General features: G+C 42.0%; 2 protein-coding genes across 3 annotated transcripts in view; one reads left to right on the top strand and one right to left on the bottom strand.

The window, feature by feature from the left end:
- TMPRSS2 (transmembrane serine protease 2) overlaps window positions 1–12870 on the top strand; it is a 39527-nt gene extending 26657 nt beyond the window's left edge. For both annotated transcript variants that reach the window (XM_034753190.1, XM_034753200.1), the window contains exons 9-15: window positions 1481–1524; window positions 3681–3855; window positions 6820–6995; window positions 8903–8998; window positions 9374–9516; window positions 10730–10882; window positions 11266–12870. In XM_034753190.1, coding sequence (XP_034609081.1) covers window positions 1481–1524; window positions 3681–3855; window positions 6820–6995; window positions 8903–8998; window positions 9374–9516; window positions 10730–10882; window positions 11266–11277 — 799 coding nt within the window. In that variant the 3' untranslated portion in view covers window positions 11278–12870. The remainder of the gene's footprint in view (window positions 1–1480; window positions 1525–3680; window positions 3856–6819; window positions 6996–8902; window positions 8999–9373; window positions 9517–10729; window positions 10883–11265) is intronic.
- Window positions 12871–13033: 163 nt separating this feature from the next.
- The window catches only part of LOC117877349, a 132482-nt gene continuing 127728 nt past the window's right edge, over window positions 13034–17787 (bottom strand). Inside the window, 1 exon segment of the mRNA XM_034770428.1 lies at window positions 13034–14731. Coding sequence (XP_034626319.1) covers window positions 14450–14731 — 282 coding nt within the window. The 3' untranslated portion in view covers window positions 13034–14449.

Raw genomic sequence — 17787 nt, 5'->3', positions numbered from 1 at the left:
TAACTGTTGGAAGCAAGGTGGCTTCCACCATCACCATGATGCAAACACTGCTGATGGGAATTATTAGAGCTGGACAAATTTTTTTTGCATAAAGTCTTTATCAGCAAAATATGCAGATTTGGTGACAGTGAAATATTTAATCAATTCATGTAGATTTTTGTCAAATTGTTTTGGGTGGAGGGAAAAAACAAAGCAAAAAAGTGCCAATAAAATCAAAACATTTGTATGGGTGTTTTATTTTGTTTTTGTTTTGAAATCACTTTGTTTCAAAATTTCCTTTAAAAAAAATTAAATAATAAAATGGTCAAAATTTAAGTGCAACAGTTTGTTTCAGGTCAAACAAAATATTTGATTTAACCCCAGACAAATTTTTGACTTTTTTTTTCAGACTTGCCAGTGAACCAAAAAATCCATTATCCACCCTGCTCTATTTCATTTTTTTAAAATGGGGGGAAGAGAAGTTCCTGTGGCTGATCACAATAACTGCTTTTCATTAAATTAAATCCATAATTTTTGAATAATTCCTGGCACTGTCTCTTTAAAGGTTATTTTTCAGTGCCCACTTAATAAAGCTTGATTTCTTGAGGACACCTGATTTTTCTCTCTCGCATTCAATCCTACACCATCCAAAAGACTGTTTCGGAGAAAACTCATGATGCGAGTTACTATATGAAAATTTGCGTTCATAGTGGTAACAACCATAAAATATTAAAAGACCCACAGCATTATTTTGGTATCACTTTTTTAGAGTTGTATTAATATGCAAGTAGCAGAGTTAAAAGGACACCTTCTAGAGTGGCAGACCCCAAGTTAAACTACACCTCTACCTCATTATAACACTGGCCTCGGGAGCCAAAAAAATCTTACCGCGTTATAGGTGAAACCGCATTATATCGAACTTGTTTTGATCCACCGGAGTGCGCAGCCCTGCCCCCCCAGAGCACTGCTTTACCGCATTATATCCGAATTCGTGTTATATCGGGTCGCATTATATCGAGGTAGCGGTGTACTTTACGAAACATACATATGTTCTCATTTCAGTTCCCTGGTATGTGGGCAGCTGCACTTACAAAATTCACCAATTCCCTCCCCTTTTTATTTTTTAAAATATTGCTGTATGAAGGATTGAGGGCCACTCCACCCCATGAGTAATAGGGACTGGTGTGATCACACCTCTCTTCCACTGCCCTTCACCTCAATCTCTTCATTGTACTGATATATCTCACAGTTTTATGTTTCTGCCGGTTACAATCGGAGCTGCATGCTTCCTACTAATGGAGGAAACAGAAGTGAAGGTTGTGTGAGCACCGGCAGGACAGTCAGAGAGAGTGAGTGGGGGAAGGAGACAAGTGTGGCTGGATGGAGGGCACAATGTATTGTTGTGACTGGAGAATTCTCTGACTGCCATTTGCTAAGCAGAGTCTTTATATGCACTAACTATATGCACTATAAAGACTAACTGTATGCTGATTTATTTTAGTGACTCGTGTGTGTCTGGAGCAGTGGTATCTCTGCGTTGCACAAGTAAGTGTTTTCTGTTTCTTTAGAAGAATATAACTTTTTCATTTGTCTTGTTTCCAGTGACTGTCTAGAAAGCAGCTGTGCAAGGGTTCTGCATGTTGAAGCACATCTTATTCTAACGGGATAGGCATCTTAGTTGTAGTTTAAATGCGGAATCTGGAACAGGGGGAGGGCTAGCAGATTGGGGGAGAGTTAGGGGAGACGAGCAGGATATTGGATCCCAAATTTTCTTTGTCTAACTGTATTGTTGCTGGCTTTATCAGAACCTTTGAATAATCTGCCCAAGATTAAATTTATATAGAAATTGCCATATAAAAATCAGACCAGTAGGGCCATTTAATCCAGAATCCTGTTTGATAGTAGCCAGTATCAAATGTTTTAGAGGCAAGTCCAAAAAACCCTGTAATGAGCAATTGAGGAATAACCTGCCCATAGTGTAAATTTTTTTCATGAATCCCTGACAGTTCGTGAAACATTTATCCCTTCTAGCTTCTTTTATTCCTATCCTATCTGTGGATGTTCTCATTATCCCTAGTAATATTTATTCTCTGTGGCTCAGAGGGGAGAAAAGTGCTCTCCGCAGTTCTGCTTATGCCTAAGTGTAGTTTTCCCCTTACCTTTATGGTAAGGTACCTTGTTCTATATAAATAAGGGACATTTGATTATATAGTTTTGCAAGGACAGTCTGCCATCCTGGCAAACATCTAGGGACAGATTCTTGTGTCTGTAGTAATGATACTTCATACCTGTTATGTCTTTTATATATTGTATGATAATCCATATTGTATGATGGGGTTGTCTGCAATAGAGGAGGCTGAACATAACCCAGGAGATCCTTTCCAGTCCTATGTTCTTATATTTATCCCTACAATTATATATAGAATCCAGAATGATTGGAATACGATGATGTCTGGCCTTTTAGCCTATATTTATTAGTGTGGGAGCTCCTTTTTTCTCCCTTGTGCAGGCTCTAGTACCAGGAACACTAGTGTGTGTGTGACAGCGTGGTACAAATTCATATAGTTATGCAGTTCTTCTAAGTCCACCCCAATCGTCATCCTTCGGTCAGTCATTTACAAGTAATCCTGCATCCACCTCCTCCACATACCGGCTCCAAGTTTGATGGAAAGAAAGGTGGAATGAAAAATAAGCTAGTCCCATGTCATTTTGTTAGAGAAGTAACCTGGTGACTCCTCTTCATTAGTGAGATTTTTAAGGATGCAACTTGGAGACCAAGTACCTTGGGGGGTGGAGGAGGAGGGGAAATCTCTGAATTGTTATGTATTCTAGTGGTAAGCGGACAGCAATAGCTCTCATAGACTTACCCTCTTTCCCCAGAGTTTGTTTTGGAATGTAAGCAATCCTACATACTGGGGGGATCCCTTACTTGGGTTTGTTTGTCTTCCATCTGAAATGCTGATAGTTAAAAGGACCCACCTTTTCATTTCCCATCTAGAGATCAGCAACTACTTGCAATAGTTCACACTGCAAGAGCAGTGTAAGTGAGAATTGGGCCTTTAGTATGGAATTTTGAACCCGTGAATTTGTTAGACTGCTGATCCTGACTAATTTAGACACCCTGGCAGACAATTAAAAAAGCTACCAAATAAGACACCAAGAGTAGAGCAGCTCTATGGGGGGAGGGATAGCTCAGTGGTTTGAGCATTGGCCTGTTAAACCTGGGGTTGTGAGTTCAATCCTTGAGGGGGCCACTTAGGGAAGCGGGGGCAAAAATCAGTACTTGGTCCTGCTAGTGAAGGCAGGGGGCTGGACTCAATGACCTTTCAGGGTCCCTTCCAGCTCTATGAGATAGGTATATCCTCTAGTGGGTGGACAACCTAAGGAAGGTTACAGGTCTGCTACTGCCTCTGACCCTCTAATTCAGGCAGTAGAGGCTTATACTTTCAGAGCCAAAGGTCCTGGATTCAGTCTCTTCAAAGACCCATCCAGAGGGTCATGACATATTTTTGTTGATAAACTGCATTTAAAAGCTTCAGCCTCCAAAGTTCCAGTTTTCTTGTTAACTGGTGGTGGTTTTTTAAATGGGAAAATCCCAACATAACTTTGAATTATCGTTATCCTGAGACTTGCAGCCAATAATAGTTGAAAACAATCTCTCTCTCACACAACCCATCTTTGTGTTTTTTTTTTTTTTCCAGAGTGTGGCGTATCCCGTAAAAATGCAAATCCTGCCGGCAGAATTGTGGGTGGCAGCGCTGCAGTGCTGAGGGACTGGCCGTGGCAGGTCAGCCTTCAAGTCCAAGGCTCCCATGTATGTGGAGGCTCCATTATCACCCCTGAATGGATAGTGACAGCTGCTCACTGTGTAGAAGGGTAAATCCTAAGCTACTGCATTCTGTCAATTGATTCCCCAAAGAGAGGGAATTCTGGTACTGCACAACATATACGGTTGAGTGTAGATTTTTGGGATGGTGGACATACTGACTTCAGGTTGTAGGGGAAGTCAAATCTAAGAGAACTCCTCCTGGGTTTCAAACTGAATTGATCAATTTTTTCCCTCTTTTACATACAATCAGTGCAAGATGTGCATGTGCATGTGGAGGGTGGGGAGAGACGATCTGGTTGCATGTTCTGTGGTATTCTAACTTCTTACCATTTTAACTTTATTAAAGGAAAATCACTTTGTAAGAGGGTAGTTGGGAATTTGCTGTTTGCTTTCAATAGGAAGCATCTGTTTCCATTCATGTCATGGATGGGGCCTGTCCCCCCGCTCCACCCTCCCTTTTTTTAAAAATTGGACCTCCCTATATGTCATAGGGATGCAGATACACTTGAAGATACAGAGGACTTTGGGTAATTATGCTGATTATTTAGGGAACAAAAACCTACACCAGAAAGCACAAAGCTAATTCCAGTTAAAACCATACAAAAGACTGGTTAAATCTGTTTTTCAATATACTTAATTTAAAAAAAAAAAATCTATCTCAGAGGTGGGCAAACTAAGGCCCGTGGGCCACATCCAGCCTGCGGGATCGTCCTGCCCGGCTCTTGAGCTCCTGGCCAGGGATGCTAGCCCCCGGCCCCTCCCCCTCAGCCTCCGTTCGCCGTGCTGCCAGCGCTCTGGGTGGTGAGGCTGCGAGGTCCTGCCGGGCAGCACAGCTGCGAGAGCCGCTGGATGTAGTGTATTAAATTGCTCCCTGTAGGAATGTGTTACTTATGGAGCATCAGGACTGGCAGCCATAAGTAGTACACAGTAAGTAGAACATTCCTATGGGGAGCAATTTAATACACTACACCTGGGTAGGGAAGGCTGTGCCTCTCCAAACAGCCTAGCCCCCACCCCCTATCCATCCCCTCCCACTTCCCACCCCCGACTGCCCCCCTCAGAACCTATGACCCATCCAACCCTCCCCCCCCTTGTCCCCTCACTGGCCCCTCCAGGGACCCCCGGCCCCTAACTACCCCCCCCACCCCCGGGACCCTACCCCCTATCCAACCACCCTCTGCTCCTTGTCCCCTGACTGCCCCGACCCTATCCACACCCACGCCTCCAGACAGCCCCCCCCCGGGACTCCCATGCCTATCCAACCCCCTCATCCCCTTACCCCCTCCCCCAACCTCCACCCCATCCAACCGACCCCTGCTCCCTGTCTGTCCCCTGGAAATGGTAAGGAGAGGGGTAGGTGCTAAGCCCTGCCTCTCTGAGGGACTTCAGTGCCTAACTTTGGGTCTGAGGAAAGCATCTATCTCCACTTGGGATTCATAGCTGAGAACTTTAGTCGGACAGTCCTCCTCCGACACCCCAATAGAGATTTCAAAAGATCTCCTACCTCTATTGTGGCGCCATGGGATTCGAAGGGGAACGATCCGTAGCAGCTGCCGGTACCTCTGCGGGCATTGCCATCCCGGACGAGCCCCCAAATTGTCGGAGAATAACAGAGTTCTCACTTTTTGTTTGGGTACAGCAAGTCAGATACTTTATTTTCTCTAACAATTGCTTAGAGGGAGAGAGCTAAACAGGTCTCTCTACAGGTAAAATTACAGCAAACCTTTATACCTTTCATTACAGACAATAATAAGCAACAGCTGCATTTTGTTTATACATAGGCCATCTTGATATCTTATTTTTCTCACTTGTTTTGACTCTAGTCTACATACAATATTTTCTACACATTATCTACACAAGGTCGCAACAACTTCTCACACAGTTCTTTCCCACTTACCTCACACAATCCTCGCTTCTACAAATCTCGCGTTATTAGGGTTACAGTTAGCCTGACTCTTGCTAACGAACTGTCATGCATTGCATCCCCTTCCTGTCAGTTCTTTCTCTGCTTCCACAGTACCTTCATGTATCACTGCCACCAGCTCCTCCTCAGCCCTGCACATAAGTCTATCTAGATGTCTTGAGAGGTCCGCAGCCTTTGCTCCAAGCAAGCAATTCACTCTGCAGTTCTCCTGGTCATCACAAACCCAACTATCTGTATTTCTAATAATTGAATCCCCCATTACTATTGCCTGTCTCTTCCTAATAACTGGGGTTCCCTTCCCCAGAACTACATTTTGGTAGTTAGGCCTCCTTGTGAATCCCATCATTGTGATCTGCTATCTTCAGGGTCAGTCATTGAAATGGCACCAAGACTACAAAAATGTGGCTGTCTCTTTCTTATATTGTATGTCTACATCTTCACACTCTGGGTAAATATGGAATGTCTGTACCAGGAGTTCCGTACTCTTTGGGCTTTTCTACATTGCCTGCTGGATCGAGGGGCAGTGATCGATCCAGCGGGGGTTGATTTATCGCATCTAGTCTAGACGCGATAAATTGACTGCTGAAAACTCTCCCGTGTCAACTCTGGTACTCCACCAGGGCGAGAGGTGCAGGCAGAGTCGATGGGAGAGCGTCAGTTGTCAACTTACCACAGTGAAGACACCGCGGTAAGTAGATCTAAGTACGTCGACTTCAGCTAAGTTATTCACGTAGCTGAAGTTGCTTAACTTAGATCGATCCCCCCTCCCCCCAGTGTAGACCAGGTCTTTGTTTCTTTTCTCACTGCCATCTCCATTGTGAACACTGGTTTTCCCAGCTTCATTGCCACATATAGATTAAATGTATTAACATTCTTCTTGCTGTTATTTTGGCAACTGAAGGAGGATTGGGAGCAATGGGTATCTATTGTTTACCACTCTCTTAGGATATAATAGTTCAATGTTTGTGCTTATCCATTCATAGTAAAAAGTCAATGAGATCTGAAATCATTTGACTGCTGCAGGAGAAAGTATATGGGGCTCTGCTTAATACAGAAGCAAATAATCTAACCTTATTTTACTCTCCAGACAGTTTTCTTCTCCATACTACTGGAGCGTGTATGCTGGGATTCTGAAGCAAACGGAAACGCGCTCCAGAAGTGGATCCAGAGTGCAGAAAATAATTTCCCACCCAAATTATGATTCAGATACTAAAAACAATGACGTTGCCCTGATGAAGTTACAGACACCGCTGAGTATTACTGGTAGGTATTCTCTTGTTGTGTGCTTAAGCCCAAAAACTCAGCTGCAGAAATTGCCCACCCCCTTTTATTTATTTTTTAAATTGTGTCAGCCATTAAAGAGGAAGGGCTTGCTCTGCAGACACTTAGAAAACATGAGAAAAATACAAAGCATGGGAAGATATTTTAATAACCTGTAGTCAGCGAGCCAGGATTGAACACTAAGCTGCTACAAAATAGAAACTGTAATAAAACGTACTTTTTTTAATTGGGTGTCAATTTATCAGCTATCAGAGGTCTGCAGGTATGGCAGGGATGTCATGTCAGCACTGCCCTCTTCAAAGGACACTTAAATGACCTGCCAGCTCTACTGGAACCCAGGATTCTTCATGAATGAGAAATGAAATCCTTGCTGTGTGTTGATGACCTGATCATTCTATTAACTACCCATAGTGGCCTTCTAGAGAGCCTATACATGCAAGGAATATACTGCAACATATGGGACTTACACATCAAATGCAATGAGTGATCTTTTTATGAAAAGAGGAGGTACCTAAGGAAACACTCTAAATCCAGTGTGTGTGTACCACATAATCCATTCATCAGGGATTTTCAGACTAGCTATAACTCCTAGTGTCCTCTCCATCAAAACAGCATACAGTTCTTCCACTATAAAGCACTTGAAAATGAACTACTAAAATCAAACAGATAGTCCATTCTGGTGCACATAACTCCCAGGCCTTGCTACTAACTTCTGTACCTTGCCCTAAGCTGAATAGTGCACAATGGATCAAGACCTAAAACAGTTTCCAGAAAGAAGCAAAACTATTTCAGACCCCGGAAGAGCGTGCAAAACTGAAGTGGGCTCTTTTTGAAATGAAGCGCAGTGGCCAAACTAGAAGTGAAAACTGGAAGACAAGGCATAGTGCAAACCCAGAGAGAGATGGCAGAGAGGATGCTCTCAACTACAGTGCCCTGAATTTGAAGGCATTCAAGAGACTTTTCAAATTACCTGAAGTCCTAAGACTTTCTAATAAGATGCAATGAAGAAAAATAACGTATAGTGCTTGGAGAAATGGCAAAAATAGCATGAAGAAAACTCCCCCTTGCTGCTGGTGGTAGGAATAGCATGAGCCCTACATGCTAAGAGGCAAACAAAGGTTTGTTTAATAGATATTTTACTGCTAGTTTGCATGCTGTGCACAACCTATTTGGAATCTGTGGAAGAAGCAGCATGCTAATTTCAATAGGACTTTGCATGGAAAGTACACAATGCTCATGGGAATTAAGCATTCTTGACCAATGCTTGCCCTCAGTCTGTGTCCTAGTGGATCAGTGTCTCATCTCCATGTCTTGCTCCCTCTGCCCCCTTCTCTCCTACTCACTCTCCCCCCACCCCCCGAAAATAAACCCTATCAAAACAGTTGGCATTAACTTGTTAATTAAATGTTACTTGAGTGATGCTATGCATCCGAAGAAGTGAGGTTTTTACTCACGAAAGCTCATGCCCAAATAAATCTGTTAGTCTTTAAGGTGCCACCAGACTCCTTGTTGTTTGAGTGATGGAGAGGGAACTAACCTCCCTCTGAATCCCCAGAGGCTGAAACTTTAGGTCAAGGCTTAGAAACATTTGGAAGCCTACACTTCTTCTACCCATCCTGTACTACTTGTGGATAAAGAGGTCTTCAGTGTTCTCAGGCTGGCAGCTTTTATGACCACAATACTTGCTTAGATGCTAGGAAGCTAAATGGACAGGGGAGAAGCCTTTATATTTAAAAGCGCTAGTGTGTACTTGGAGTTCCTAGTATTCAGTGTAGCATGGGTCTCCTCTTGGGTGGAAGACCCTCTAATAGATTTTTATTTATTTTTATTTTTTTATTTATGTCCTCTTACTTAGGCTTGCTAATCACCAGTATATTCTTACTTCATAGACACTGTAGCACCTGTTTGTTTGCCTAACCCTGGAATGATGTTCCAACCTGATCAACAGTGCTGGATATCTGGATGGGGAGCAGAATACCAAGGGGGTGAGACTTTTAATATACTTGATGGCAGGAGAGAGATCACTTGATCATTGCCTGTTAGGTTCACTCCCTCTGGGGCACTGGGCGTTGGCCACTGTCGGCAGACAGGATACTGGGCTGGATGGACCCTTGGTCTGACCCAGGATGGGTATTCTTATGTTCTTTAGGATAATGTATTGTCATCTTCAAACTGGTTTTTAATATCTGTGTTCTACTTTTAATCAAAGGTCCGTGTTTATGCCAAGGCATTGCTGACTGGTTTTTGATTTTGTGCACCACTGAAAGCAAATTTAGCTGCTGGGATTTGTAACCTTTACACATGACAATCTGAGACCTGTTCTAACTTCATTTTTGTGTGTGTGCGTGTTTCAATTTTAGGTAAAACTTCAGATGTCTTGAATGCCGTAATGGTGCCTTTAATAGAACGTTCTGTGTGTAATTCTGCCAAATTCTATAATGGCTTAGTTTTGCCTACCATGATATGTGCTGGGTATATAGAAGGAGGAAAGGATTCCTGCCAGGTAATAATCTGTGTTTATTTTAGCTCTTAAAGATTAATTTTTTGATTATTCTAACACTTGCAGGAAAGGGTATTTAAAATGCTAGTGACTATGACCGGTCTAGTTAAATAGACAAGTGACTGTCTTTGGAGCATTGCAGTCGGGCTTCCAGTTTTCATCATGCTGAGAGAACTGCTAGAGGTAGGGCTGATAGTTGGATTCTCCCATCCCAGTTCCTCAGTCTTCGATGCCAATATCGACTTGTTGCTAAATTTGTGCAAAGTGCTAGCCCCTCATTTTCAAATGCAAATCTGTAACAATTTCATGGGAACACTGAAAATGAGTGACTTTTCACAAATGTAGCAACACTTTTCTCATGCTTTTGAGAAAAGGGAAAACCAGTCTCTCCCACCCTTAATACGCAGCCAACAATATATGAGTTCTTGCATTTTTGGTGGGTAAGCTAACTATGTAGTACTGTAACTGAGGTAGCCCTTGTTTTAGATCATTTGCTTTTTAAACCGGGGCGTGGCCTCCCGGGGTTGGGGATGGGGCAGAACAAGGTTATCGGGGAGGCAAGGACCTGGCTGGTTAAGAATTGTCTTGTTTCTTCAAAACAGCATTGATAAAATAATAATTTCTTCCAACAGCTGAGCCTCCTGCTCAGCTCCTGCTGCCAGGCTGAACTAACAAGGAGGAGGGAGGGATGGACTGAGAGGGCATGGCCTCTTCCCGTGTAGGAGGGGTGGGGTGGGTGATTGCAGCTCTCTGGCCTCTCCTTGGGAGGTAGTTCCTCTCTGCCCACATAGGCTCTTGCACATGCGTGCTGGGGATCATGCTAAGGCTAGAGGAGCCTGCAGCCTGTTAGTGATTCTGGCGGGGACACAAGGAGAGTGCATAGCATGACTGGCTGTGTCCTGCTGAGGCTGCCTGCCTGAAATGTGTCCTGGGCAGGGGAGGCTTGTGGGGTGGGGTCCTGGACCCTAGGTGTCCATGGAATACTGTTTCTTAGAAAGAGGAGGGCATGCTTGGACATGACTCTCCACAGGGGATTGCAGCAAAAGAAGTTTGGGAACCTCTGTTTTAGATGCAGTGTGGAAGCAATACTTAGTGGGTTTTATTTTTTTATTGTTCCCTCTGAGACTTAAATACAGATTCAAACACTGTAACCATCAGCTCTTTCTAATGGGCACGGTCACTAATAGCATGCTTGTGGGCTCCTATTTTTGCCCAGGGTGACAGTGGAGGTCCGTTAGTAACTGAGAAAAACTCCGTGTGGTGGCTAGTTGGTGACACAAGCTGGGGAACTGGCTGTGCCAGTCGCAGAAGACCTGGAGTTTATGGAAATATGACTATGTTCACCGACTGGATTTACAGAAATATGCAGGTAAAATATATATTCATGCTCTTCCTTCAACATTTTATACAAGCTTATAGAGTTTAAACTTTAAGGCCAGAAGGGACCATTGTGATCATCTACTCTGACCACCTGCATGTTGCAGGCCACAGAACCTCACCTACCCACCCCTGTAATAGACCCCTAACCTATGGCTGAGTTACTGAAGTCCTCAAATCATGATTTAAAGACTTTGAGTTAGAGAACCCCCGCTATTTATTATTCCAAATCCCCATGATTCATATTATGAAAAGTAACATCACATTTTTAATGACCTTGAGAACCATTAGCTGACTCTATCATATCAAGTAATTGAGAAAACTGAGACATATGATACTCACCACTTTTTTTCTTTTCTTTTTTTTTTTAAACAGGCAAATAGATGATCTTGCTGAATCATTTTCAAGAACAATCCTAAATGGAGCTATGGCTTTCTTGGCTACCTTATTATGTACTTTTAAAAAGAATTTCTAGATGCTTACAATTTTTTTTACTACTTGCAAATAACCTGAAGTTTTGCACACTCAGTTCTGTGCTGGCTGCAGTGACTGAACTATTTAATGAAGTAGAAGACTCACAACAAGCACCTTTCTCATTATGGTGCCTGGTGGCACAAAGTTGCTGTCAACTGGTAACTGACATGTTCCTTTAGTTTTGTAGCTTCCAAGTTTATAGGGTTTTCTATAATCACATTTGTAACTGAAATAATCACTGTTTCAGTTACAAGCAGGGTGGTTTGACACTTGCTTTACTGGCATAATTTAATTTAAATGTAAGTTGTGGTGTAAATCTGAATCTCTGGGGTCCTAGTTGGTGACTTAAAGAGGAAAACACATGATGAATGTCAGTCTGGGCATTATAGGTAAAGGGAAACTGTTTCATGCATTGGAGACTAGAGGCAGGGAGAGATGTCTTGGCATATGTTCAGGTGGTTAAAAATCCTCAGGATCTTTACAGGTGCGGTAACAGCCAGGGTGATCTCTTTGGCTTTACCCCAACATAAATAGGATCAGCATTTAGCTCAGTAATTGAAAATGTGCCATTGTTCTTCACGGTTACCCTTCCTGGGTCCCACATCTAGCATGCAGGAGAAATACAGTAACTACTGTTCTAAAGCTAGTCAACACAGGTAGGCTGCTGAGAACAGCTTGTAGCAGGACACTGTGTACCAGTAGCATGCTCAGTTTTATGAGCTGGGAGCTGCTAACTGATTCCGAGAACTCTTCCCTCTGAAATGCAAAGAACAAAGCTTTGCTGTGCGGTTGCCTTCCATGTAGTCATTCTCTGTGATCAAAGTGTAGGTACGGAAGGCTGGGAAAGTGTGGAAATCAGAGATGCAAAAAAACCCATTTCTACCAAACACATGACTACCTCAGTTTTAAAGTAATCTGGCTTTTAATTCCGTAGAAAGTTCTCTGTACCTGTCCATGTGGCGATTTTTAGCAGGAGACCAATCACTTAAGCTTTTTTAAAAAAACAAAACAAAACACAAAGTCACTAACCATTCACATAAGTCTCATGATTTTAATGTTCTAAGAGAGGAAAAATAAAATGCTGTAGTTCTAGATGTGTACAAAAAGACACTGGTATGGTGCTGACAAATTGACCAAAAGTAATGAGACTCAGTACATCCCTTCTGCTTTATGTGCTCTCCAATTCTAATGGAGTGAAATGACCAAGTTTGCTGTTACTGAATGGTACCTTAATTCCCAAAGCTTGAGTTGGAGAAATTTCCACTTCAGTTTTGGAACCATAATCTGTTATATATCAGAGTGCCACTTAAATAATATTTTTAAAATGGTTGTAAAGGCTAGAATGTTCAGGGGGACACAAAAGCCATAATGAGTCACTTTCTATAGGAATGACAAATCTCTTCAGGGGAATGACTTTTTTTAAAATAGCAATGTATACCAAAACAAGGCAAAATTTTCTTAAGAAAACAAATGCAGTTGTCTTGCACATAAGTGGTACAACTAATAAATCTTTTACAAATCATTTCTCCTTGCAGTAATTTATTACAGCATTTCTACCTCTCTCAATCTTTTGATTTTGACTGAAAGTCTATAAAGCACCTTGAGAGCCTCAGAGATGAAGGATACTCTTCTGATTTAAGCACAAGATGGGGCACCTAAGGGAGCTGGTTTTTTCTCCAACCTTTCAGCAAGCTTCCTGGTAGTTCTTTAAACAGGTTACTTGGCTTGACTTTCAGAAGTGCTGACTACCCCCCACTGCTAAATAACTTCAGTGGGAAGGACAATTTTAGTGATACTTAGTGGACTTACAAGTGGCAAGGAAGCTCATCTTAAAGGCAGTAAGGGCTGAGGGGAAGTATCTATTTTGCTATTTTGACGGATAAAAGGTTGGATTTGAGTCAGTACTGGACTTATCTTTAGTTGTAACAGGCATGTGCTGTGTTCTGATGATACTTGAAAGAAAAGTATTCACCAAGTTCACTACTGAATGCATATGAAGGATAACGAAGTTTAATCAAAGAAAACTTGTGTCCAAAAGTGTTTCTTTCAGGGCTTTTTTTCTTTTAAGACCATAAGCTCACATTACTGTTGATGGAATAGCAGCAGAGTAATGTACCTCTTTTTATAAATAGAGACTTCAGTTTCTGGAGTTGAGTAGGGCCAAGAAAGCTTCCACACCACACAGCTGTGGTATATACTAAAGAAAGCTCAATCTATGCCCATTTGCCCCTCAGCTCTTCCATCGTGTCTAACAAACAGGTCAACATGAGCTACATATGCTTCTCTACCACTCCTTTGGGTAGGCCATTGAACCCTCTGATGGGATCAACCTCAGTTGCTTTACCAGAACAGTATAAAAAGTTTTAATAGAGTTTCATAGAAGCATAATTACAGTACACACTCACAGAAACAACTTGGTCTCAACTCATGATTTGTTGAGCCACATTATGATTAGGTTCTTTGCCAGTGATTGGGCCAGGACATCAGGTGACATACAGAGGATCTCAGTCCAGCATCTAACAACTTTATATCCTACACTACACTTGCAAAGTGACATTTACCTTTTTTTTTTTTTTTTTTTTTTTTTTTTAAATATGTACCATAATTTCAAAATGTTAAAATAGACTAACTCATTTCCAGGGCTGAAATAAAGCATGTGGAAGAACACAACAAAAAATGTAAGAAGGAAAGCACACATTTAAAATATACTTACACTTTTGATTCAGTCTCTCATGCAATATGGTTTAATTCATTTGCTTACTGAAGGTTGTATGGTCTGTACCAGAGAGCTCATGTCCTCACTTGTTAAAATGAACACATTCAGAATGTTTCCCAGTTGCAACATAATTACAAGGAAGCATAGGAAACTAAAACAAAATAAAATGGTTCACAGGTGAACATGTGAGACACACATAACTGATGCGGTTAAAGCAATTACGTGATTTAGCTAAACTCTTAGTTCATTCAGTTTTTAAGGCCAATGTAGACAGATGCACAATTTCTAAAGGGTTATACAAAGCTCTGATTATAGATCTTCTCAGTACCAAGAACTGACATTTGAAACAGACCATTTAAAGCAGAGAGGCTACAGCACAGATTTTACTAAGCGAAGGCGAGCTTGTGTAAGACGATGAATTCGTCCACTCAGAAAATGTCTCTGATCGGCAGCATCTTTCTGTTCCTGAAGAAAGAAGCTCAATTTTTCTCTTTCTTGTAAAAGTTGCAGCATTGAATTCTGTAATTTATCTCCAAAGTCCTGAAGGATGTAGAATTGGATGATCAGAGGAATTTGGCTGGAGAGACGTTTACCTGCACTCTGAAAACAGAAGATGGTTATAAAACAAAGAGAGGACACAGGAAGGACTCTCTAGTGAAAGTCAATAAGAAGCTACAAGGTTCTGTGGCAAGTGATTGTTCCAGCATCTTCATGAATTAGCCTGTAAGTGGCTCAGAGAGCTGAGATGCAACTTTTCCTTTTTAATCCCATTTGAAAATATGAATGAGATGTGCTCTTAATTTGAACCACAAGTTTTCTCAGGAGCATAAACACCAGGCAGACCAGTCACTACTTGTATAACCTAATTAATGCTGACATTTGCCAGCAGAGGGCCATCCAGTAAACAACACTTACAGTAACTCCTCACTCAAGGTCGTCCCGGTTAACAGTGTTTCATTGCTGATCTATTAGAGAACATGCTCATTTAAAGTTGCACAATGCTCCCTTATAACACTGTTTGGCAGCTGCCTGCTTTGTCCACTGCTTGCAGAAAGAGCAGCCTGTTGGAGCTAGCTGGTGGCGGCTTGGAGCCAGTGTGGACCAGCAGCCCCCTATCAGCTCCCCACACCCCAAGGTTCCCTGTGCAGCAGTCTATCAATTGCTGGGCAGTTCAGCTGTCCCTCCCCCAACTGCCATGGGCTGCTCCTGGGAGTCTCCTGCTTGCTGTGCAGAGGGGAGAAAGAAGGGTGGTAACGTCAGGGTGTCCCCCTTGCCCCCCCATCTCCATGGAGCAGAGTGGGGACATGACAGGGCTCAGGACGGAGAGAGCTTGCTGGCAGCAGCTGCTGTCTCAACTTGCTGATTTATTTAAAAAGGCAATGTACTTAGAGTGCTGCCTTGTAGAGTGTGAAGCTACATTAACAACAATAAAAAAAAAAAAAAAACAGGAGTACTTGTGGCACCTTAGAGACTAACAAATTTATTTGAGCATAAGCTTTTGTGGGCTACAGCCCACTTCTTCGGATGCATAGAATGGAACATAATATTGAGGAGATATATATACACATATAGAAACAACAAGGAGTCTGGTGGCACCTTAAAGACTAACAGATGCCACCATTAAGGTGCCACCAGTCTCCTTGTTGTTTTTGTAGATACAGACTAACACGGCTACCCCCTGATACATATACATATAGAGAGACAGGTGGGAATTGTCTTACCAACTCTGAGAGGCCAATTAAGTAAGAGGGGGAAAAAAAAAAACTTTTGAAGTGATAATCAAGATAGCCCAGTACAGACAGTTTGATAAGAAGCAAGTGTGAGAATACTTACATGGGGAGATAGATTCAATGTTTGTAATGGCTCAGCCATTCCCAGTCCCTATTTAAACCTAAATTGATTGTATCTAGTTTGCATATCAATTCCAACTCAGCAATCTCTCGGAGTTTGTTTTTGAAGCTTTTCTGTTGCAAAATTGCCACCTGGATGACGGACCTCTGTATGTGTATATATATCTCCTCAATATTATGTTCCATTCTATGCATCCGAAGAAGTGGGCTGTAGCCCACGAAAGCTTATGCTCAAATAAATTTGTTAGTCTCTAAGGTGACCCAAGTACTCCTGTTTTTTTTTTTGCGGATACAGACTAACACAGCTGCTACTCTGATACCTGTCATTAACAACAATGTGTTAACCCTTGAGGGCTTAGCCGATTGCTAGTTCATCATTTAGCCTCAAGACATTCCCTGAGAAATATCCCACCCTCTGACTCCACCACCTCAACCAAGCTTCACAATCATCATTGCTATGTATAATATTAAATTGTTTGTTTAAAACTTATACTCTGTGTGTGTGTGTGTGTGTGTGTGTGTGTGTGTGTATACACACATTTCCCTGGAACCTAATCTTCCCCCCCCCCCCCCGCCTTTACATTAATTCTTATGGGGACATTAGATTTGCTTAACATTGTTTTGCTTAAAATCACATTTTTCAGGAACATAACTACACCGTTAAGCAAGTAGTTACTGTACTGTTGTAAAGAAAACTCCTTCCACAGAAGCCATAGTGTGTGGCTGACCTGCTTCCACAAACTGCTGAGGGGTAATAATGGAGTGGCTCATAGTACATTAGGTTTTGTCCTACCTACTTACTTATCACAAACTTCACATCTTAGGATTCTAGCTTGAACCTCTTTAACATTATCAACTCATCTGGCACAAGCAGTCAAATGGGCACAGCCCAAAGTCAACTCCCAGTATCCAGAACTTATTTGTACTAGTCCTGTGAAGTACAGGGCTGCCTTAGTTCTATGCCCTAGCCTTAACGGAGGTCATCGTGGGGATTTGATCATTTATTTAGAACCATGAAAGCTAATTGCATTTTACTGAGCTAGTTCCCTCTTAATCTAACAAATGAGAGTACAACAGAGGCAGCGATTTATAATTCAGACAAGCTATTCAAGGTGACTGACTAGCAGAAGGAACTTAAATGAAGGACACTTTTGTGAGAAATCTCAGTCTATTGCCCAACATTTCTCCTTTCAAATCATTAAGCTGAAGGTAAAATTTTCCAAGAGTACTTAGGTGCTTAAATCCCATTTGCAGGAATTAGCTGAAGAAATATTGGAGCCACTGGCAATAATATTTGCAAACTCATGGATGTCAAGAGACGTCCCAGAAGACTGGAGAAGAGCTAGCGTAGTGCCCATCTTTAAAAAGGGGGGGAAAGGAGGAGCTGGGGAACTATAGACCAGTAATCCTGACTTTGATACCTGGGAAGCTACTAGAGCTATATATAAAACATTCAATTTGTGAATACCTGGAGGATGAAGGGATAATTAATAGCAGCCGACATAGATTTACTAAGAACAAATCATGCCAAACCAGCTTGATTTCCTTCTTTGATAGGGTAACTGGTGTGGTGGATAGAGGGAATGTGGTAGACATAACTGGACTTCAGCAAGGTATATCAGCAAGTTGATATATATCCACAAGAGTCTTGTGGATAAGGGTGAAGCTGTGGATGTGGTATACCTAGACTTTAGTAAGGCATTTGATACGGTCTCGCATGATATTCTTATCGATAAACTAGGCAAATACAAATTAGATGGGGCTACTATAAGGTGGGTGCATAACTGGCTGGATAACCGTACTCAGAGAGTTGTTATTAATGGTTCCCAATCCTGCTGGAAAGGCGTAACGAGTGGG

This window comes from Trachemys scripta, chromosome 1 (assembly GCF_013100865.1).
Source record: "Trachemys scripta elegans isolate TJP31775 chromosome 1, CAS_Tse_1.0, whole genome shotgun sequence".
Lineage (NCBI taxonomy): Eukaryota > Metazoa > Chordata > Testudines > Emydidae > Trachemys > Trachemys scripta.
This window is presented reverse-complemented; position numbering and strand designations above follow the sequence as displayed.